The sequence below is a fragment of the Dermacentor silvarum genome, chromosome 7, assembly GCF_013339745.2.
Source record: "Dermacentor silvarum isolate Dsil-2018 chromosome 7, BIME_Dsil_1.4, whole genome shotgun sequence".
NCBI classification, from domain to species: domain Eukaryota; kingdom Metazoa; phylum Arthropoda; class Arachnida; order Ixodida; family Ixodidae; genus Dermacentor; species Dermacentor silvarum.
This window is the reverse complement of record NC_051160.1, coordinates 26876592-26900637: the sequence shown is the minus strand read 5'-3', so window position 1 is coordinate 26900637 and position 24046 is coordinate 26876592. Positions and strand designations below refer to the sequence as shown.

Sequence of the window (24046 nt, the reverse complement as noted above, 5' to 3'; positions counted from 1 at the left end):
ATACACATGACTAAAAAATATATATATAGTATATTTGTGTCAATACGACCACCGAAAACAAGTGCTAAAAATCATGCCATTTTACTATAAATGCGTAATAGTTGGCAGGTATATAACAGGAACAGGGCGAGTCGTGTTTCATGACGCCTCCATCTTCTGGGCAGCAAACCAGAAACTGATCGGCAGAATCGAGCATTTCAATTATTTAGGGCATTTTAACGGTTCCATGTTTTTTTTTTAAGGTCCAGAAGGTTTGCACCATCACTTATGGGGAAGAAAAAGAAAGAAGACAAGCCAAGAATGTCATGCAGGTACTCCTCTAAATGCCTAGACTCGCAAAACAGTGGTTAAACAATGGTTGGGACAAAAGGCTTGTCATTTCGGGGGTAAACAAGATGCGTTTCACAGACACACAAGTTTCTCGCGACCGAGCACTTCCACGAGAAAGCCAGCAAGTGTGCACAAAAAGCAACTTGCTCGTTAAATGGACATTAAAGGAAAGCTCTAAATTCAGTTTAAAATGAAAATATTCTTTTAAAACGCTGTTTTCACTTCAATTGGCAGGAAATTTTTAACTTCAACTTTAACTTCCAACTTGAAATTTTCAACTTGACCGCAGACGATCAAACATTTTTTTTTTAGAGAACTTCGTGCTGAAATCAGGGCTGGGATAATTTAACGATTGTATTGTAATTGCTTTCCTTTTTGCCCTTTGTTAGTGGTCCAAGTGGTGCTGTGCTTAGGTTGTCATCACAATGATTGGCCGATTGCAAGTGCTGGATGATAAGCGAATACAATCGCCCATACGAAATTCTCACATTATGCAGGTTTATTAGTGTGAAGGTTGTGAACTTCAATCTATATTTTCCTACTTGCGCTGTTTTTGGTTCAAATTCTGAAAACATGATAGCCTGAGCATTTGGTCCTGTCAAAACAACACAGTCCCCCCTTTTAGACAAACAAGCTATGGCCAAGCCAAACGTTTCAAAATAAACTAGGTGAGCTGGTGCAAAACTTTGGTGCGATGTTGCCACCAGTCTGTCGCCTGTACGTGTTTTCATGCTCACCGAGTCTTCCATCACGCTAACAGTAGCCATTCCGCTATTACTGAGCCTTAATTTACTGCCACAACTGAACTGCCCCATTTAGTGTCCTTTTAACTGCAAGAAAGAAACTAAAAGTGAATAATTTAAGTTCAGTGAGCCCCCTCATGTCCTTTGTAATAACTGTTTCATGCTTCATTCAGTACTGCAAGTCCCCTTCATCTGCTTCATTTTAAGATTTCAAACTCTTAAAATTGCTTCCTCTATTCCTAAATTGCAAATTTCAGAGGTGACACGTATCACAATGGAAACACACCAAGCAATCGTGCCAGATCAGCTGGGAAAGGTTAATAGGTCACATTCTACAGATGAAAGGGCTGAAATATGCACACAGCTTTAGCTTCATATGTGAATGCACATAATGAAGTTCGGGACTTAAGTCCTACTAAAACAGACAATATCTAATCTCATAGAACAGTGTTGCAACGATACTATTTGAGTTGCTATTATAAAGTCTAAACATGTTGGAAGCTTGAATACAGCATGAATGTACACAAAAACAAAAGGATAGCACTACGTGCCTTTTTACTTCAGTGCACATTGATGGGCCAAAGCCTGTCTTGTAGGTGCCACAACACAGGTAGCATGCAGCTGGATTTGCAAGATTCTTTTGTTTTCTTCTTGCTTTTTTTTTCTTTCTTCCTTGTCGTGAACCATAGGACTGTTTTCCCTAAAGTTGCAATCTTTATAATTGTTTTCACGGCCATAGGGTGCTCATTGATGTGTAACGTACGTTTATGTATATATTATTTTTTTTCCTCTCTTCATGATCTGTAATGAATTTTGTTCGATGTTTTAACTAAACATGTGATAAAGCTCACAACATCTCTCCTTCAAAATGTTCTAATAGTGACCATAATCACTATAAAGAGGCCTTTTGCTGAAAGAAAGAACAACAGCCTCCCTAAGCAGAACTCCCTAAGCAATTGTATGGCTGGCCGCCAATCACAGGATCAGCTGTGCACCAACACTTTATTAAGAGATAACACCAAATTCAGCTACGAATTCCAGCTTTGATGCACTCACGTAGAGAAAAAGAACTGGACACCATGAGGCAACTCTAATACCCAGCTAAGTCAAGATATACAAAAAAGCCTGGCGGACGCTGCTGAACAAGGTGCGAACTTCGTATCGCCTAGTAGAGGTAATGTGACAAAATATGCTAACCATACTCATAGATAACTATCAGAGGTTATTAGGGAAACTACAAGGCCCCAGATTCTATGCTTGTGTTACTGTGGCAAGCATTCTGGCAGCGTTTGACGGCGCTTTCAGTTTCTTGGAGCAGATAACCGAGTCAGCCTAGCTCTAAGGTGTGATGGATTTGCAATTGCCCAACGCGGAAAGGAAAAGCAGAAAAATAAGCCAAATTCAAGACCCAGTTACCTGTTTTTTCTTATTTCACTATTGTAATAAGACGTCAAAAGCTTGCAGATGCGTTGGACAACGGTCAAACTTTAATTTTTAACTAGCGCCAAGTCATCAGGAGGCAACCTTTTAGAAACAACATCAAGCCCCGCATTTGCCATTCACTTGCGTCTGGTTTTAACTAGCAGGGGGTGAAAATGCCGACATATCCACGTTCGTCAGCACACAAAAGGGGTTGTATAGCTGTAGGGGGTTAGCGTCCTCCTACAGATGATATGACGGTAATGAGTCTGACCAGCGAGCTCCTAACGACGCGGGTTTCAGGGAACCGAGAATCAAGAATAGGAGCCCCCGATCAAAACTCCCGTCTCCAGTTACGATGCGTCAGCCCCGAAGGAACGCAAGCTGACTCTTGCAACTGTCAGCTGGGCGACGGCAACAACCCTAGTTTTCGAACACAGCAAGGGTGGTGGTGCATGCGTGCCTTTCCACCAGGGATGCGCACCGCGCGAATATCGATACGTACCAACGTCGTCTGAGCAAATAAATCACGAGAACAAGGACGCGCTACTGGGGAGGGCAGTGACCGGCACACACTTGGCTGCTAAGGAGGTCGCGGCACTATTTTTCTACTGTCTACGAAACGCCGGTAGTCGGGTCGTTTCGAACGGCGGTGGCAGCGACGTTCCAACGGCCGCTGGCTCACCGACCGCTGCCGATGTTCACAGCGCGTTAAACTACCAGAGCAAAGGGTAACCGTCGCATCGCAAGTCCACAGCGAGGACCGTACGAATTCAAGGGGAGCGCGGCACAGTGACAAAACATCAGGCACATAACCGTGTATCGAAACAAAACTAGCCGAACCCGTCGCAGACCAAGTTTTAAAAAAAACCCCGAACAACAAAGAGCGACAATGCATACAACCCACCAGCCCGTCGGCAATACTCGGCAAGGCACGTGTCACGGTAACGGGCGAGACAAGAAACTTCGGCAGTGGCAAACAAAAGGTTCAAAACTCGTCCGAAAAGGCGCAAAAAAGTTGGGGAATTCGAATACGAGTGCGCTAAGCCTACCGTCAAGCTTAGGCCTAACTTATGACGTTACTCGAAAAAACAACCGCTGGCCGCTGCGCGATTACGATGTCAGCCATGGATGCGGCACAGTCTGGGAAGCCCGTCATTTAACGAGACTTCTGAAACGCTTTGGGCGCGGCTTGGAAGGAGCTAAAGGGTTGAAAAAAATTAACACATACCTCTTAAATCCGGCCTACCGCCATTGATTCAAATAGCACCTGAAGTCTCGGACCCAATCGCGTTGCTGAGGTGAAAGATTTTTTCAACACCAGAGAAAGTTGTTGAGGCTGCAGCCAGTCAGCTACAGGGACATTCGGAACATCTAAATCGGAATAAAAAAATTAACCTCCCGTAAACAAAATGTAAATTACCTTTCTTTCTCTTATAGAGTATTTTTCGCATTGTAGGATATAATTTAAGATATATTTCTTGCATGCCGTAGGCCGTAGTGTCGTACGCGGGTGCACGGATCTCGCAGTATGCGTTATCGTAGCTGCTGGCAAGAGCTGTCTGGTATGACTTCTCGGTCCGCAGTTTTGAACAGCTGAGGTGCTTGAAACGTGTTGAAACGCGGAAAAAGTGAACCGCAGTGCTCTCGCCTTGACCCTGGTGCTACAAGATGTCAGTCGAAACGCTGAAACTGCTGTGCAGCCCGACTTCGCTGGAACGGGACAGAGGCTACCAAGAGGCGCAGAGGTATTTGACAACTGCGCAAGGCGGCGATGTCAGCGTCTTCGAAGCGGCCGTGCTCGCTAAGCTGGAGAGCGACAAATTCAATTGGGAATCGAAGATAGGCGCCCTTCTGGGCGCCAAGGCGATCGTGGAACATCGACGCTCCGCGCAGCGGCCCAGCAACGAGCTGTTCCACGAAAGCGTCGCTCGTATTTGCATTTCGCTGGTGGCGGACCCCAACGTTAACGTGCGGTTGGAGGCCGGTAAGTTTCGGTTGTCGGCGGTCCCGCGCACATTTCGTGCCTGCTCGACTTTTATAATGCGCGAGCCGTCGTTTAACACCATGCTTTCGTAACGTTGTATCTAGGTCATGTATTGGGCACCCTCTGCGCCGTTGACGGCGTCAAGCTGTACGCGAAATATCACAAGGACCTGATGCACCTGATCGAAACCTACTTGGATAAAGACCCGTCGGAGTCCGGTAGCGTTCAGGAGGATGTGAAGACCGAATCCAGCATGTCCTCTGTAAGCACATTTATCTCCACCTGCAAAAGAACAAAAATAAGCTATTAATATGTCTAGACAGTTGCTACGAACCGAAACTGTCTACGCATACAAAACCCAGCTTTAATTTATTTACAGCATTTACTGCGGCCTTTGTGGCCCAAGCAGGACGGTCAAGGTACAAATATAAAAACTCATAAAATGAAGGCTCGACCACTTTTGATCGCGATCAAGCCCGATCCGGATCGACATTCTCGACAGCTATTGGCTCCCCCGCGCAGCTTGCGCAAAGGAGCCAATTACGACCGAGAAATTCGATTGGGATCGGGCTTGATCGCGATTGGCTCCCTCGCGCAGCTTGCGCAAATGAGCCAATCACGACCGAGAAATTCGATCCGGATCGGGCTTGATCGCGATCAAACGTGCACCGTGTGACAACCGTATGACACCCGTATATTGCATTAGAAGAGAAGGAAATAATCAAAAAAAGGATAAAACAGCACTAAAGAGGGGGGAATGACGTACGGGGTTGTCGGGATGCTGAAGGAGTGAGATATGTTCGGCTCCGATCCAGAGAAAGTTTGCAGTTAGAAATTGAGTCGTGAAATCCATTAGCGCATTAATTCACTTATATGTGTAGCAACTGTTTTTTTTTTTTCTTTTTTTCGTGTCGTGTATTGCATGTTGCTTTGAGGATAATGATTGTGAGAGTGCCATTTGATTGCGAGGTTGCCACCATTTCCTGGAATTTGATGTTAAATCTGTGCTGTATCTGTTTTGTTCAGCATGATGGATCCAGCGCTGCGAAAGTTCTGCTGAACACTGTTGGCTGGAGGCACCTGGAGACAAGCATAAAGTTAGTAGTGCTTGCTAAACATAACTATTTGTCAATAGCCTTATGGTGTTTAAGAAACGGCTTGTATCAGCTGTGCCTAATTTTGTTATTGCCGAAGGGGAAAAACGTCACGAGCATCATAGTAATGTGTTTGGCATAAAGATGTCGCAACCCAGTAAGGGCATATTGTCTCATGTGTACAGTCAACCACAAAAGTTCATGGACCGCAGGATCTAATAAAATGGTGAATTCCCAAGCAGTTTGCAACTGTATTCAGTAGAACCGGACATTATGTTGTTAGCACATACTAATACGAGCTGGAAATTTGGGTATGCGTTCTCGGACAATCCCTTGCAGCGATAGTATCACTTTTGTGTGATGTAGTGCAGGACTCGGATGATTCAAGCGCTTTAGCTGAACCAGCCAATCAGCTCCAATGGTTTTGCTCAACCAGCCAATCAGTGGGCACTGAAAGTGATATCTCCGAAAGTGATTGTCCGAGAGTACATCCCTTGAATACCAGGCTGCATTCTGAGTACATGGAGACATTCAGCTTGTTATCAGATCTCATGGTTTGTAAACTTTTGGAGTTCGCTGTACCTTTAACCCTTTGGCTGCCAGGCTTTCTCTCTTACTGCTCCTCGGTACCTGCTGTTTTTCGTTTCTTTCTTCACACGTTGGCTCGGTGGACATTTCTTGCATCATAGAAGCCTCCTTTTTTTTCCATCGCTTTCACTTTCATAAATTTTTTGGGCTATCATAATTCAGGTGGACAGGCCCGCCACACTGGCCATAGCTGGCCTTCCGTTGTTCAGCCCCTGGCCGTGTTTTTCTTTTCCTTTTTTTTGCGTGTTGATTAAGAGATAATTAAGAGAAGCATTTGTGTGAACTGTGCTTAAGAATAATGAGAAAGTGATCACCATTTTATTAGTCATGAACAAGATGTTCCGAAAATGCACTGCCCAAAGTGTTTATACGAAATTTCTTTGATCATAAGTGTCGTCCAGTTGCATTGATTGCTCTCATCGGTCAACATATTCCACTCTGCACCCTAGGACATCAAAAGGGTTTTGTTGGTAACTGATAACTGGCTTGTACGACACATATGATGCACAGATGTGGAAAGAAAACGGATAAAATTAGTGCAGCTTATGCAGCTTCTCTTTCTTGTCACTGTGGTGTCGGTGTTGTAGAAACACAACAATGCTCTTTAATACGAGGCCTGTGAGAATGCCACTTGCTTCTGCCTCTGATTCAGGTGCCTCCAATCTGTTATCGACGGCTGTGGAGCGAGCTTTGAAGAGTTCGTTGACAGCACGCTCCTCGAACTTCTCTGCAAAACTGTGCAACATGTCAGCCGCTTTGTTCGTGAAACAACGTTTTGTGTCATCTCTTCACTTGTCACCTGTTGTTCAGGTATGGCCGCTCATGACGAAGTTTTTTTGATAATCCGTGTTTAAACAGTCAAACCTGAGGCTGCATTCTCGGCCGATCACTTTCAGGGATGCTTTCACTGTTGCGGGATCTGACGTCTGGCGCGATCTCCTCACAGGAAGTGACAGGCGTTCTCTTGGCTGGCTTAGCCGATCAACATCTGCTGAAACAGATGTTCCTGAAAATGATTGACCCATAGTCTCCTCGCTCTTGGCTGTAACAAACTGGCATAGACAAATTAAAATGCTGTTAAAATGCACAAATATTCGTTCAACACATCTAGTATGGTTCAGTGAAGTCAGCCCTGTGTGTAACCAGCTTTTGTTGTTTCCATCATAAAACAAATCCAGGACAGAGTGCACCAACTTTACACTGAGACTGCTAATCGATTGCATCTCCTGCAAATTGGTCTAACTTGCTCTATTTAATCAATTGCTTCTCAGCTTGTCATCCAATGAATGGGTTTCTGACGAGTTAAGCCCTTCCAGCACAATGCAATGAATCTTGCCGATCTCTTACGAGTAAAAAAAAAAAAAAAATGCTCATCCAAGCTCTCAGCTAAGCGGGTGCAAAACAGTGGAATTCAGGATGGCCAACTGACAGCCTTAGCCGATGCATGCTTTCATTGTTGTTACTTTGCGAGCCCTGCACTTTATTTCTGCCACCTTGATGTTAAAACAACATAGTTGGTGATCATCAGAATTAAACATGTTGACCGGGGAGGAACCGCCATGACAGACAACAGCGAAGCGTTGAACAGTCTTTACGTCGCTCACTGTTTCAGCATCCGGATCGAAAAGCCTCTTCGGTGCGAACCAGTACGGAAAAAGAATTAGCAAGTGCCTTGCGCTTGGTTTAGCCGACAACTGGAGTCAGGTGAGAATTGCGCTCCCCATTGTCTGCTTTTTGATCTCGATAGAGGGAACCATTGGGAAAAGGGGAAAAAAAAACAACTGCAGCACCTGTTCTGATGGCGTTTCAGGTTCGGCTGGCGGCATCAGAGGCGACCAGAAAGTTCTTGCTGTCCTTCTCTGAGAGGGAACGCGAGCTCTTCTTTCCTGATCTCCTGCCCCAGATGTGCCTTAACAGGTAGCTGTCTTCAGGGGAACACAGAAAAAGAGAAATGTTAACCTAGATTCATAGACCATAATTTGGAAGTGGAGATAGGTTGGTGTTACAGTCGGTTCTGTTTTGGTATGTGAGAAAGGACACAAAAGCCAGAAGATGAGGGGGGGGGGGGGTGAAACCATCCTGAAAGCTCTGTGCATGCTCACTGTGACACCATCAGGTTCTGACACTGACTGCTTGGCACTTGTTAATCGTGCCATGTTGGTACTAGTTATTTGTTAGCCAATCCTAAAGGATTACATGCCACTCAGAAGAGTAAGCAAAAACTCGACCAGCCAAATATTGTACGGAATTCTGTCCTGAGTGATGTCCTGGCAGAAAGGTTCTCATTGTCTCTCCTCTGCAATCTCCATAGATTTCTTTCCAAGCAACCTTCACGGTAACACCCGGTATGCATGCTGCAAAGTTGTTGGTTGTGTTGATTAGATGGGCTGTACTACCATCATTACAGTGAGACATTGTTCTACTTGTCGCACCATCCAGATTCGCGAGTATTGCTTGAAGTCATTTGTTGAAAACATGACTTCACCTCTTTTTCTTCTTTAGTTGCAGTTGCCATAATTGACCCTGCTTTTCAGATACTACACTGCTGATGGGGTGCGCATATACTCCCAGGAGACGTGGCGTCGCATTGCCAAAACAGAAGGCAGGGAGTTGGTTCAGAGGCACATTGCTTGCGTGGTAAGCTGCATGTTCACAGTATGATAATTATTACGTATTGTACATTTTAAAAGGACACCAAAGGCAGATAATAAAGCGAGCTGAATTGATAAATTACTGTCTTAAAATTAAAACAGGAAATGTGCCAATGTTGCTTAGAATAGTGCTTTTCTAAGCGAGAAAACAGAGTAAATGTAAGAGAGAGGTAGCGTCGCCGGGAAGTGTGGAATCGGCACTCACTGATATGTGTCATTATGGCTATAATTTATCGAGACAGTAGCCAGTAATTAGCGAGTTACACTACATTTATAAATGGGAAAGAAAAAAAAAGAAAAACCACCTTACCCACTTTTTATTTAATATTCCTCCAGAGGAACTTGCTTGTACTGGCTCTGTGCGCCACTTTATTGGTAGTATTAGGTGGTTCTGGGAGTCCTCTCTGTACCACGTTACGAGTCGCCAATAGTAGCAGAACATGGCCTCTGAGATTGTTGGCACTATATCGGTTTCCTACGTTTATGTGTTAGCAGTCTTGGAGCGCTTGCTTTAAAGGGGCCCTCGAACACTTCTTAAAGCCACCATGTCTTGGTCACGTGTTGCATTGATTGGCGGTTTGAGCGATAAATGCAACAAGAACGGTAGCGATGAGGGTACGCAGTTCAAAGTTATCCATCCGAGAAATTTCAAGATAGAAGAAATAAAAAAAAAAGTGCATGCCTTCAACTCGAATTTTGCGCAGTCTCCCATCCCCATTTCTCCCATCCACTGACGTAAACCCTCGCTGCCAATGGTGAGAGCTCCAAGCCCTTTCGTAATGAAAGTTGGCACTCCATGGGTGCCTGTTCTCTGTTCACGGACTCCGTTGTGCCGATCGCACCGTTACCACGGTAGCAAACCAGGTGGAGCCGCACCACGCCATCTTGTTTACATCTTTGAAGGGAAGGCCGCTGTAAGTAATGAGCTTTCCTAACGATAATGACTAAGAGGCACGACTGCTACTACCGGTCAAGCATCATGGGACAGCGCAAGGTATCTTTCATAGTCTGTGCAGGCAGCTTGGCAAAGCAACGCGAGAGAAAAAGGTGCACCAACAACAACGCACCGAGTTGAGAAACTTGCATCGTCTGAACAATGCCCACGAATGTACTGCGCGTGCTAAACAAGGTGATGAAGCGAGAAGCTACTAGTGTGTGCACTTGTGTAACACAAAGCAATGCTGAATGGCCAGAGGCAAAAGAGCAACCAGCGCCCCTGCCATATTTTGTAGCTGCAGTGTTTTTTGTTTTCTTTTACGACCTTGTCTGTTTGTGTTATAGAAAGTACATTGAACAAAAATGAACCCAAATCTTAATTTATCACGTTTTTGCTGCAGTGCAGTGGTTATTGCAACTTTGTTTCTATCCAATCACGGACGCGAGTGTGGTGGCATCGATTCCTGTGCAAATGCACCTGGCAAAGACCACTGGGGGATAATGCGATCGGCAGCGATGTGATTTGCTTGCGTGAATAAAATATTAAATATTTAGATGTTGGTGTGGCTTTAACCTATGCTAGAAGCATCTCCACCTATCAGTCTAAGCAACCTGCAACAGAGAGACGGTGGCTTAAAAAGTGCTCGAGAGCCCCTTTAACAGGCTATTAGACATGAGGAAGAAAGATGCTGCATTCATTTGTTATTTTCAATGGGACTGAGTCTTTCTCTTGGCGTGGAACAATTACAAGGATATTTTTGCTGGCGCAATTTCTCCTTGCTCTAGCTAGGCTTGATGTTTACCTCCAGTGTTTCTTTAAAGGTTAGTTTACTTATAGGAAGCTCTGTGTCACATGTTTTGTTGACAATGTTTGCTTGACATTAGCAGAACACTGAGTATAAACAGACTTGTGCTTTTTTGAAGCACTGTAGCTAACCTAACCTTAACCCTTTCCCTGCCGAGATTTTTGGCCAGAAATAATACGAAAATACAATTTTTTTTATAGTTGCCTGATTAATTCTACGTATCTTGAAACACCAAAAATATATCCCTAAAGGCACTTTATTTGTAAGATACACGGAAAATATATTTTTTTTAAATATGGAGAAGGTTGGCTTCACTGCACTGCACAGCGGAGATTGTCTGACTTTCTGTAGTAATACCGCGCACAGTTTCTAACCTCTGTCACGGGTACCTTTATGCCAGGCGTGGCCGTGAAAACAAACCTAGGAGGCGGCGGTGGGGGGTTCTTTACATCTATCGGCGTCCACTGCCAACACGTCGAGACGCTGTCGTCAGAATCCTATGATTCCGAGAAGATATGCTGGTCTGTATCATCGCTGCCACTCTCGGAGGAGAACCGAACTTCCTCACTGTCCGTGTCCGCCAAAACGTCCGCAAACAAACGTTTCTTTTTTCCCCCTCTTTTCCGGAGTGGAGCCGTTGCAGGCACGCGCACGCACAGAGGAGGATGCAATTTTTAAATCCCAGTTGCCAGCATCGAAACGTTTTTCGGCCAAGATGCAAGCTTTGAGCGCGGTTTTATTTTTTTACTGCGCCATCTGTTGAAGCCAAAGAGAACTAAGTAAAATTTATCAGGGTAGCTTGAAAGCAGCAGTGCGCAAGCGCTTGTTTCAGCATGGACAAGCCCAGCTCATCTTCGGTGGGAGCGGTACAAACCATGTGGACTAGCTCAGCTCGTCTACGGTAGGGAAAGGGTTAATTTCAGTGAGGAACTGCCTATGACACATATAGAGCCTTTCAGTCTTGACTTCTGTACGTTATAAATTATCTTGCCAGGTGCGGAGGTAACCTTAACCAGCATCCAGAACAGAACACACGCATTATGTGCACAATTCATGGCTTCACAGCCAACTGATGGTACTGCCTAATGTCATAATGCATATCTAGTCGCACTTCACTTAGTGTGATGAAACACTTCTCACACTGTTGTGACTGAGCTGGTTTGATGTCACCCAGTATGCAGTTGATTCACTGCTGTTGTTTCCTTTTTTTGTTGCCTTTCTGCATATCTCCATACACTTTTTCTTTGTCTGCCGTGCAGGTCGACTATTATATATCTCAGGCAGCTGCTGATAATCACGCTGTTCGGGAGGCAGCCTGCGCTTGCATTGCGGAACTTGCCTCCAAGGTACGGTACACCGCATCAGCACTGAGTGTGCGTTGTGATTGTACTACTGCAGCTCGTGAGCATCATCGCCTTAGTTAGAGGCGCCAGTCTCCTGGTGGATGAGAGTTTGGATCCCACTGCTGCCACCATGTTGTGTAACTGAGAAACTTAATGGACTACATGGCATTGGGGCGGATAATTATTTTATTCTCTCGAACCTGCTAGTCCTAAATTCACTATGGGCTTTGCTGGTTGACCCAGAGCACATGCACTCTTGCCTAGCAGCCGACTGGTAGCCAACTGGCATGGTGGTGCCAATTATAGCATGTATGTATTGGTAGTATGTACGTGCGTCTACAGTGTATATATCCACATACAACATTTACTCGTTGCACCTTTTTCTGAGCTGTAACTGTCATTTAAATTCACGTAATATCTGGGACTCTGTTTAAATGCAACTGATTGAGTGAGTGATATAAAGTCAGCAGGTGGTCAGCAAATGTCCTCGGATAAGAGCACTTTAGAAAACAGCGACTATGAGGATAGTAGCGTGTGAAAAGTGTGTTCTGAACTATTAGTACTCGTTGCAGTGGCTAAATGGCTGTGGCGATCTGCTGCCGAAGACAAGATCTAGGGTTCGATTCCCGGCCACCGAGGCTGCATTTTGGTGGGGCCAGCTTGCAAAAAAATTCTCTCTCAGGCTTAGATTTAAGTGTGTTAGGGAACCCGGGGTGTTCAGAATTACTTGAGGCCACCAACAACAGCGTCTCTCCTGATCACTCTTGTGCTTCTTTAGGACATTAATCTTGATCAATCAGTCAATCAATCAGAGCAAATACTAATGTGAGGTTAGGAGTATTTGACCTGTCTTCAAGTATTCCAGGTCAATCAATGGATGTTGCAATCTGGAATGTGTAGAACTGGTACAGTTGAATACTTGTAGTCCAAGAATACATGCTAGGCGTTAAAAAACCTTTGTTGTTGAAGTCACCGTTTTGTATGGAAAGATTGTCAAATTACCTCCTTGAGTGGTGAAGGATCTGTGTGCTAAACTCTTACGACTCATTTCGCTGCGAAGGTGTTGACAGTGCATGTTTTTATAATATAAACACTCTCTTATTGTGACTTTACGGTGTTGGTTTTGGTGAACCCACCACTGTGGCTATGGCATTCTGCTGGAGCACAAGGTTGTGGGTTCGAGGCCTGGTCCTAATGGCTGCATTGTGCAAAAACGCGCGCGCACCTAAATTTAGGTGCATGTTAAAGAACCCCAGGTGGTTGAAATTACACCAGAACGATCTACCACATTATCCTTCATAACCAACCTGCAGTTTCGGGACGTTAAATCCCGTAATTTGATTTGCTTTGGTTTTGGTGCCATCGGCAGAAAAAGGAGCATCGGTGACGCGCTAGGAAGTCTGAGCCCGTGTTGAGCTCCTTTAAAGGCTCTAGATGGCAGTTCTTGGAGATAGCAATTTAAAACATCTATTCTTCCACTTCTGAATTTCTTTCAGATAGCTCACGATGCTGTGAGGCCACACGTATCCCGGCTCTTTCAAACCCTCCTCGTTTGCTTCCGAGACCCTTCGTGGGCAGTTCGGGATGGTATGTATGCTTGACGAAGCAGTCTTTCATGTGTTCATCTATGTCCTGTTCTGCAACAGTCTTATATTATCATTTTTTTTTTGCCATGTTTACAGCCGCTTGTCTTGCTTGCGGGAACTTCATGCTGTGCTACCCTGAAGAGTCCAAGTAAGCGCTTTTCTTTTGAGGGAGACTGGTAAGCTTGTCTTGCGGTTTGTGCAGTGCTTATGAAAAAGACAACAGAAAAGGGAAGTCCAGAAGACACACTGTGATCCCTGTTTTTGTTGAGCACTATATGAACCGCAAGTTGAGTACTGAGTACCAACTTGCCGAGTTTTTTTTATCCTAATGTAGTAAGCTTGTCATCGAAGTAGAAAATTTGTGACCTCGTTTTGACGCCTCCGGCATAGGAGTCGGTGCAGTGGTTGTTGCTTTTTTGTTGTCAGCTCATGGAAGGTTAGACTCCAACTCTTCGAAGTTATAGCCTGTAATGAGCGGGGGGGGGGGGGGGGGGGGGCTACTGCAGTTTGTCTTAGTCGAAAGAAAGCTTGAAATGCAAATACTTGTGCCTCACTGCACTGAAGGCACTTTACGTTCAAGGTCGGTAGTGTGACCTAAAAGTTGGTACAGTCAAACCTTGATATAACGAAGTTGTACTTGCAACAAAAAACTTTGTTATATCGAGAATTTCGTTATATCGAGGTTTCATTAATTCAATAGAACTAAGATGGGCAAATAAAAATAGTTCGTTACATTGCAAATTTCGTTAGATCGAGGTTCGTTATATCGATGTTTGAGTGTATCGACTTTACAGGTGTAGTGGAGGTTTGCTGACTAGCAGTATCAATGCATATTTTTTGAAGCTGTGGAAACTCCATAGCACGTTTCTCTCACACAAGAGGATGGCACTTTGCAAGTACTGTAAAGGTTGGGAAACATAAGTTATTTCAATTTGATTCTTAAATTGGGTCTTAAAACGCCCAATCTGGCACCATTGACATCATCGCGACGTCATGATACGGAGAAAGAAAAAATGAGTGCTTGCATGCCTTTCTAGCTCTTTCTAATCTCGCATGTGGGAGCTGCAGGGATCGCAGGAACAGAGCAAGCCAGCGTATCATGACATCATGACGCATCTACTCTCGGTACCAAGACCAAAAGCGGTTTGTAGAAAGAAGTATTACAGCAAATTATTTACGGTGCTGTGACATATACCAGTATCTTTCCCAGGGTTTAGAGTGTTCAGACTTTCCTTTAATACCAAAAAGGCGACAAGTCAAAAATGTCATTTCGGTGATCCTTTAAGAATACAGGAGTGTGTTACAGTGACTTTCACTGAAGATCTTGGGGTTTCAGTGTATCAATAACAGCTTCACCCGCTGCACAAGTTGAGACCACTGGAGACCCGTGTGTGAGGTATGCCTTTGTGCATTCTACCACCTCTTTAAGATCTCTCCACTTGCAGGGCATCCCTCAAGACCGTCTACCCTTTGTTCTTTAACAACCTCCAAGATTGCATACCGTCTGTGCGGCAAGGGGCTGCGGCTGCTCTTGCCAATGTCATCAGGGCTTACGGTGCGTACTTAACCTTACTTAACCTCACTTATAATTAAGTGCTTCAACCTTGCTTCTAAACACATTTTTTGCAAGATCACGGTAATGGAGCATTATAGCCAGGAGACATATGCAAACACTCTGATAGCGACGTTGTAACGAGGAAGACATGCTAGCTAGAAAGATACCATGTGTTGAGAGAAAACGCTTTCTGTTGTTGTTAATCTTAAAAGCAAATTTGCAACAGTGCAAGAGTTTGGTCTTCGTCTGAAGTACACATTGGCACAGCCGCGACGTGTCGTGAAAAACATCAGTGCCCACTGCTTTGTTTTGTGCATCACTCGCCACCTGCATACATGATGAACTTAAGGTCAGTTGTGTTAACACGCCTAGTTGCAATGGCAGGTGGCATAGTGTGAATGCACAATTGTAATGCAACATCCAATTCAAAACTCTACATTAGTCTGTCCTGGAAAGCTCGCAACAGATGCAAATTAACAGGTCGTCGCAAATTTCTGGTCCAGACATCTCGCTCGCTCTTTTGACACGCGACATCTGTCAAACACACATCTCCTGCTACCAGCGCTGAACGCGCACGCACGCGCACGTGTCTGCTCAGCTCTCTTGAGGTCTCCTAACCAGTCTTGAGAGAGGCTTAGCTCTAAAACTGGTGACGTGCTCACTCTCCGCAGGTGAAGAAGCCTTTCAGGTGGTGAAGGCCAAAATCACGGAGGGTCTTGCCGGTGTGGCCAAGCAGCCAGCAGAGAGCATCCACTACAAGGACATCCAGGGCTGGGGCTCCGGTGGGAGTAGTGGTACGCCTAGCATCAAGGTCATCAAAAAAATTCATGACAATGACCCCGCCCTGCACACTAACCAGCCGGTATGTGCTGCGCACAACATTAATTCCTTGCCTTTCAGCATTCTTTGCCTCAATGAGTCACTTTGTGCCTGCGGTCTGTCTGGCATGTTTTTGGTGCACCACCTTCAGGATTGATATATTCTCCCAAGACCCGACGGCAGGTCAGGGATGTAATCGCTGTGCAAGTTGGTTCTTATCACCGACTGGGTATTTTACGAAGATGAAAAAAATTTTTTTTTATTTTTATTTACACACCATTGTTGGATGCTGAAAGCACAATCTTCATGTACATGGAGTAAGTGACCATTTTCTTGTGTTGGTCGTGGTCAAAAACGTTTTTCTCTGCCCAAACACGCAGACGAAGATGTAACATCATCTGGCAGCTTGGCAGGTTGATGCTGTATCTTGTATTTCTGTGTCAGTTTACAGTATTCGAAGCGCACTTAACAAGAGCTTTTCGTCGTCTGTGGCGATACAACAGTCTACATACTTTGGATAATCTCAATTTTCATGAAAGCTGACGTCAAGAATCTGATCAAAGCACTTCCATACAGTTCTGCAAGCATTTGATTTTATATACTTAACACATACTTTACTTAATTGCTTCCCAGATGATAATGAAGAGGACTGAAATCAAAGTGCAATTATAATGTAAAACAGGTCTATATATTTGGAAGCGTTTTAACCCAGCTTACATAACATAAATGTATTAGTATCAGCATGGTGGATGTTATTATGGCCATGTTGCTCTACCCTTTGATGCATACCATTGTTGTGTGGTTAACATATACTGCCACATGTGTATGACGCCTTATGGAACGCTTAGTTTGCTGATGTTGTACCATACAGTAATTCGTGCTTTGCAGAAACAGCTGGCTGCAACAATTAACCACAACCTCTTTATTTCTTTTTTTTTTTTCTTCAGGCTTTTTCCTGTGAAAATCTCACTCCAAAGGCAGGGCTGCCTACAGACTGGAATTACCGGAAACCATCGGAACCTTGGGAGTTGGCTGATGGGTATGTTTTTGCAGTGGTGCACATTGCATAAATTCGTTCCAGAAGGTATTACAATGTGTCACAACCTTGAAAAAAAAAAGAAAAAGAAAAAAAAGACAGTAATTTGTTTTAATAGCGTACACTCAAACCTCATTATAACAAAGTTAAAAGGAGAGCAACAATTTACTTCGTTATATCTATTATTGCCCTTTACTGCAATATACAGTAGTGAACAAAAAGATGCTTTGTTTTTCGTTTCGGTCCTGTGAGCTAAACTGCTCAGAATCTTGGTGCTGGGTTATGCCAGACTGCTAGCCTAGGGCAATAGCTTCTTGAACAGGCACTGCCATCTTACATTATCCATACTGAGTAGCCCACCCATGATGCACACAGTTTGTGTTTTCCAAGAATGTATCACAAGGAAACCGTAGTATCAACCAGTAGTGAAAATACATGCGTGCTGGTGAGAGAAATTTTATTGATACGTCGACACGCTACTACAGGTTTAATGTGTAACAAGAGATCAAATGTGGATAGAAGAAAAAGAAAAAGTGCACATGCATCCCACTCGCACCGAAACTCGGAACTGGGCAGCAGTGAGCACCATGAAACGATGAACAAAGTGGAAAGTGCAGCTTTATGGCATCGTAAGTAAACAAAATGTCATCTTACCTCAGTGGTGCAGCCAAAGGGACAGAGATACGCTGGCTTCATTATTGCCACTGGAGCACGCCTACACAAACACTAAGGTTCAGTTGCCGTCTGACGGAACCTTTGTGAAGCTGCCGGAGCACTCTGAAGTGACCAGTTGAATGTCATTAGTTAGCTGCACTTTTTTTTGTTGGAACGTTCCTTGCATTTCATTTCTGTGCGATTGTATGCACCTTCACGACGTTTTTTTTTTTTTTTTTTTGTAAGGTTTGCGTGTGAGAACAGCTGTCGTTTCTCTATTTCTTGGACCTGCTAGGTGCATCCACCTGATATCGGAGCTGTCCCAGGTATCGCAGGTGTCGACGAGCGTCGCCGAATTCCTGCCTGCTCTCTCGGAAGCATCGAGGCACAGGCATTACGTGCACCACGTGGTTTTGCTGGAGACTTTATGCAGTCAGGTGAGGCTTAAACCTTGATTGGGATTCAACTTACTGCTGCAAACTACTATATAGCCTTTTTGAGCATAAAATAATGGAGACGAAACGGGGAAAGGGGGGGGGGGGGGTATTATGCTGAAGGTGTGGAGGTTGAAAAATACTGTTGACACGCATTACGCAAGTCTTGTTCACCTCTTGGCTATTCTTATTGCGATGCGATTCTGTTACAAGTTGGCTGCATGTAAGGAGAGTCTTGCAAACGTTCTGGCTATGCCTTTTAAAGCAACCTTGTATGTGATGCAAGGTATTGACCTGAATTCTCGGATGTCGATTTTGCATCTCGTATTATGTTCTAGTACTTAAAATCTCAGGTGTTTTAAGTGGTTCTTGACCTTAGAATGACCAAAAGCAAAAGTGTTTTTTAATCATATTAGAGGTGTTCTTGCTTTTTCCTTCGCCACCTTAAAATGTTCTTTGGGTGATATGCAGGATTTTGTGGTATCTTGCTAAACTGCCGATGAACATATCACAAAGCATTTGTTCGTGTAGGTGTTTCTATGAACTATGAGGAATTGTGGCCATGGCACTAGATGCATGTTTTAGAGGAAGCCTACATATTTAAGAAAGTTACAAGCAGCACGAAAGAACTCAAAGGGCAGAGAAAACAGACCGGACAAGTGCTGACGGTCTGTTTTCACTGCCCTTAGCGTCTTTTTGCACTGCTTGGAACTTTCTTGAGTATCAATGCATACCAACTTGCCCAACTTATGGCACTTCTGAAGCATACAATATAGTATTTAGTTTAAAGTGTATTACGGCAAGTTAAAGGCACTGGGTGAAATAGTACGCCATGTGGAAGTAAAAAGTGGTGAGGCATGGCGATATAATCGTGTTCGCGTGGACCTGCTCTTGAATGGTGTAATTAGCAGAGTCGATAGTACACATCTCTGTTTCTGCAGTTTTATCTTGTAGACTTCCTTCTGATGGTCACTGTTTTGGTCAAATGGAACGAGCAGAAATAAAAAAAAAAGAAATTGTAAACTGGCAGGGTGGTGTAACAATAAACTTTCCATACATACTATCTAATGTGGCAGTGTACTACCTGTACGATAAGTACTACCTGTACGATACTGTATTAGACTGCCGAGTAGTTCTGAAACCAGGTTTTGTGTACTCATTGCTTCCGACAGCTCCCCAACGTGGTGAAAGGCGTGGGAAAGCGAGTGTTCAAGATGCACATTGAACTCTTCTTCGAGCCCATTTTCTACAGTCTGGTAGGTGTGCTTTTGTAAAAATCCTGTGTCTCAAAATGAGCTGATCTTTAAAATTTATTTCGTATAACCTCCAGGGCTCCATAAGGGGGATGGATTATGGCAGGCACCACATAAAAATTTATATATATTATTTGTGGTTAGCATGTTTGAAGGCACTAATGCAGGTGCACACGAGTGCCTAGTGTTGTGGTACTTTTTCAAATTGTGTGCACTTTTTTTGTAACCTGGAAAAACTAGAACCACAGCAGCTATTTCTGAAAAAAAAAAAATTATTTGGATGTTTGTCAATAAGCTCCACAACTTCACTATTGAGGATGTTGCGTTTATACCGATACTTTAAAAGTTGGTTTAATTAATGGAGTAAAAAAAGATACTTCGAGTTGCTCACAGGGAGAGTAAACAATACTTAGGTTGTTGCATTTTTGTGATGCGCATGTGTATTTCTCTAAGGCTTCGCACGATTTAGCTGAAACGCCCTGTGTTCTGGCGTGTAACTGAGCACCTTCTCTGATGTGTCTGCACAGAACTGCGAGAATGCTCTGACGTCCAGCGCGGCGAGTCAGTGCTTAAATCAGCTCGCAAGTTTATTCGGACCGAGCATACTGAGGGCGAGAGTGGAGCAGTGGAATTCAAGGTAAGTTAGTTTTTGCATAGTTGGTTTTTTGTACCCTATCTCGCCAAATCTGTGCAGCACTTCTAAAGCTATGCGTTGTGTCATTAGCCAACTAGAAAAAAAGGTAACTGGAAGAAGATGCATTCCTCCGGTGTCTATCACCCTCCACGCTACGCCTACTGAATGGAAACAGTGTGTCAGCCCTTGACTTCTCTGTAACACGTGGCTGGCTTTCATCATTAGGCTGGCTGACACAAGCTTGATGCTGCTGCAGTACACACAACTATAGTTTCCTTTGCCGAGAACTTTGTTACACTTCGGTTGCTTAAGGCTAATGGGAGGTTCATAAGCAACAATAATTCGGAGGAAGCTTTTAGCTTGGGGGCCACCAGTGATGTCCGAATTCAAATGCATGTGAAATGAAGACGTTGCTAAAACTTGTTTCATAAAAAATGTCGCAGTTTCACCCGAAAGGCGAAGCATCAATTGCGATAGCAAATTAGTAGAGAGCTATACAGAGTAAGGATATTAGTTTTATCAGCTGTACAAACTTGGACATGCAGCAGCACCAGCAACGCTCGGCGAACGTTGCCTGCATTCGCCGAACGCGCGCAACGTTAGTGACTGTTGTTAGTGCCTCTGGGGGCGGCTCGGAGGTTTTCGACAAGATCAGAACGAAACACTCTTCCAGCAGCGTCGGAAGTCTTTACCACCTTCTCGCCTCACAACGTTTTTATACAAATACGCATTTGGTGTCGCAGCTGAACGTCGCCTCCCCTCCCTCCCTCCCGTCCCCCCATGGCCTTTCGCGCGACGGAAGAAGTTGTGCTCTCCGCCGTGCGTTCGCTCCCCGTGAAATCGCACGTCCCTCGCGCACTTTTACTAGCACATACATTATACGGCGCACAGCGACGATTTCATCGCCGTTGGACTCTATACGGAACCTTACGGCGACAGCGACGCCGACGGCAGAAATCTGCTTGGACTGTCCATATACAGTTAAACCTGGATATAACGAAATTGACAAATTCCCGAAAAACTTCGTTATAAAGAAGATTTCATTATATGCAGGTTCGGCACGAAAGTTCGAAAAAGAAACGCTTACCGTATTTAATTGATTCTTACCGCTTACCGATGGCGTCGTAGCGTCGTGTAAGGCCCGTTTATAGTCCGACGTTATCAGCGCGCGGGCCAGCGTCGTTTGCGGCCAGTAACGCTACGCCGGTTGCGCTGCACCAGCCGAAACTTGGATAATAACTATCGCCCTATATCTATACTACCGGTATTCTCAAAGGGTATAGAGAAATTAATGCATGGTAGGGTACTATCATTCTTTAATAAACATAAGCTTCTCCTTGATTTTCAACACGTGCGCGTCGTCGGTGGTTATCTTCAGAGCATGCGCAGAACAATCCCAAGCCCGCGCGCCGCTTTGAATGGCTGTCTGCGACCATCGGCAAAGCGGCGTGGGCGCCTTAATTTTTTCGGCAACATCAACTAGAAAAGGAGAGTGCCGGCTTGGCGGGCTAGGCCAGCTGCAGCAAGCGGCGGGATCAGGTTTGAATGAAGGGAGGGGGAAAGGTCACGCCCGCGGTGGCAAGATCACCGAGTCGAGGGATGCAGGTCCACCTCGCGCACGCACGCACACGTGCGCTCGCTCTCGCCTCGCAGTCGCCGTGAATTCGAGCGCGCCAAGCGCGACACCCCCGCTTCTCATTCTGTCGCGGCGGAGAAAGTGCTGCTGGTTGCTGCTCGCGCAAAAATGAAAAAATTTGGGGCGAAATTTCTACGTTGTCGGCGGGGAAAATTCGTTATTTCGAGGGGGTCTCCCACTGCCACTTCGTTACGTAGAGGTCTCAAATACATGTGCTTCTATGGAGTAACGGCGGGGAATAGAAAAACTGCGTTATATCCAGGAATTCGTTATATGGAGGTTCGTTATAAGCAGGTTTAACTCTAATTGCTATCGCAAAATGAAGCAATTCTCAGTAATCACACGAGCCATGTTCTTATACAAATTTGCCGACTGTTGATGAATTAAAAGAATTGAAGCACCAAGTTTTGCAACTTCATAAGTCTGGACCAGCAACAGATGCGACAATTCTGTAGAATGCACGAATTAGTGTGTTTAAAGTGAATAAATCTAATATGTGCTGGACACGCAAATTAGCATGTACAAAGTGAATCAAATCTACTAAAATGCAAAGCGGCATAGCGAACAACCCGCCTTAATGAACGGTGATGAAACTTGCGCAGGAATGCCGAATTTCCTTCCATTCACGAGAACATGTTCGGTCATTCAACCGTTGCCGTTTCTCTCGTGCGCAGGTACTTGGAACAGCTCGATGCCAACCTTCACATAGCTGGTCTTTGAAGAAAGCCACACGAACATCCGACAAGCCTCGACGTATCAAGCCTGCGTGCCACTACTGGACTTAAACCTTGTTCACCGAATTCTTATCTTTTGCACGTAGTACTAGGTGCACAAGGCATGGTTGTTTTTGTATACCTAACCTGGAAATGGGAGGGGGGGGGGATTCTTACACTTTCCAGTGTGAAGTACCATTCCACAGAGTTGTTTGAGCGAAAGTGCGAGTGTGCGAAAGGATGCGCAAAGCTAGAGTAATGGACGCTGTGGATGTGGATTTGGCTACGCCCTCTCTCCGCAGTTGGCCACTGGCGCTGCCAACGCGCGTCTGGGCCAAAGTGCAATGCGGGTCCAAGTTGCCAGCCAAGATGATCTCTTTAGATGGCAGCTATGCAAGAAATGTGTAACATGCCTGCATGCCTTTAACATATCAGTTCGAGAACAAACAAAAAATAGTATTCTTAAGCTTTCCTCATTGGGAAAGTGTTTTTATGGTTGAAACACTTCCATGTGCGAGTATTTATGACAAAATGCTGCCATGCAGGAGAGAGTCAAAGAACAACAGTATTTTTTTTTAATGCGGTGGCAGTGGCTTTGTCTAATGGCACCGTCTCTTTCAAGACTTCGTGACAACTTTTTTTGTTTGTTTTTGTTTCTTTGTCAACAAAGATCTAGTCTGAAGAGAGACTTTGTTTTCAACTGAACAAGTTACTTGGCACACCGACGTATATCTATATATATATATATATTTTGTCTGTGCTGACCTTCCCAAACATTTTTACAAATAAAAGATCCAAGCTCTGCTCCTGGTGGATGTTGTTGGTTTTTGGATAATTTCATCAACACAGTCGAAGTCTTTTAAATATGACCTCCCTTGAGCCATTGAAATTTGCTTGAAATAAATAAATTAAAACGTGGGCCTAGTTTGGCACTTAAGCACCTGGTTAAACTCACGATTGTCAAATTAACTTAAGTTTGACTGTATTGTCGCTATCACAAGAAACTACAGGGACCGTTCATTCATTCCCACAAGAAGAATAAGCAGAACCCCGAGGAATGATTTTTAATAACTATCATAAGCCAGCAGGCAACGAAGCCCGGGTAAGTGTAGGGAAACTTAAGTTTGTTGTTGAAATGTCAAGTGTACTATCATCATAATTTAAAACGCATACAATTCTGGAACTAAGACAATGCATTGTTCCATTCACAGGTTCACCTGCATTTAACAGCAAAGCTGTATATGGCTCAGATCAGGGTTTTCGTGGCGTATGTGTGTGAAAATTATCATCGGCAATGGCTTGAGCGTCGCTGTCTTCTTCCACAGCTGGCTCGTTGGTGCAACCACGCGAACGCACTCATGCCACTGCTCATGCGTTCATCATCGTCATGTTCTTCCACAGCTGGCTCCGTCGCTGCTGATCATTACAGCGTAGAATTTCACTTCTCTTCTGTCGTCGTGATGGGGAGGCCGCGTTTACGGGGGTATGAGCCATTCATCTGACGAACCATTCACTGTGGAGTGAAGTGCTTTAGATTAATTTTTACCATTTGGGGTTCTTTAACGTGCATCTAAGTCCAAGTACACAAGCGTTTCTGCATTTCACCCTTGTCCAGGTGTGGCTGTCACAATCGGGAACCGAAAGCTGCAACTTCGTGGTGAAATTCATGCACGTTTTCTCTGTGCAACAGACACCGAGACACATTGTAAAATATGGTTTAATATTCAAAACATCTGTTTTTTCCCCAAGCATGATCTGGAGTAATAGATTGGACACCGTAAAAAAAAAATATATATTACAGTATGAACACCACCCAGTCTCTATGCAAG

At 44.5% G+C, this 24046-nt stretch overlaps 2 protein-coding genes across 3 annotated transcripts in view; one reads left to right on the top strand and one right to left on the bottom strand.

Annotated features, from left to right (window-relative positions):
• LOC119457806 (serine/threonine-protein kinase VRK1) overlaps positions 1 to 3855 on the bottom strand; it is a 37311-nt gene extending 33456 nt beyond the window's left edge. For both annotated transcript variants that reach the window (XM_037719537.2, XM_037719538.2), the window contains exon 1: positions 3724 to 3855. The gene's annotated coding sequence lies outside the window, so the exon portion shown is untranslated. The remainder of the gene's footprint in view (positions 1 to 3723) is intronic.
• A 151-nt stretch (positions 3856 to 4006) lies between these two features.
• LOC119457805 (uncharacterized) lies at positions 4007 to 23030 on the top strand. Its single transcript, XM_037719536.2, has 17 exons — positions 4007 to 4479; positions 4584 to 4741; positions 5506 to 5576; positions 6814 to 6971; positions 7774 to 7865; positions 7972 to 8078; positions 8696 to 8798; positions 11814 to 11900; positions 13394 to 13484; positions 13580 to 13631; positions 14929 to 15038; positions 15710 to 15900; positions 16805 to 16896; positions 17843 to 17984; positions 19154 to 19237; positions 19762 to 19871; positions 22179 to 23030. Exons 1-17 carry the CDS (start codon positions 4164 to 4166, stop codon positions 22222 to 22224), a joined length of 2010 nt encoding a protein of 669 aa, XP_037575464.1. The 5' UTR covers positions 4007 to 4163; the 3' UTR covers positions 22225 to 23030.
• The last annotated feature ends 1016 nt before the right edge of the window (positions 23031 to 24046 follow it).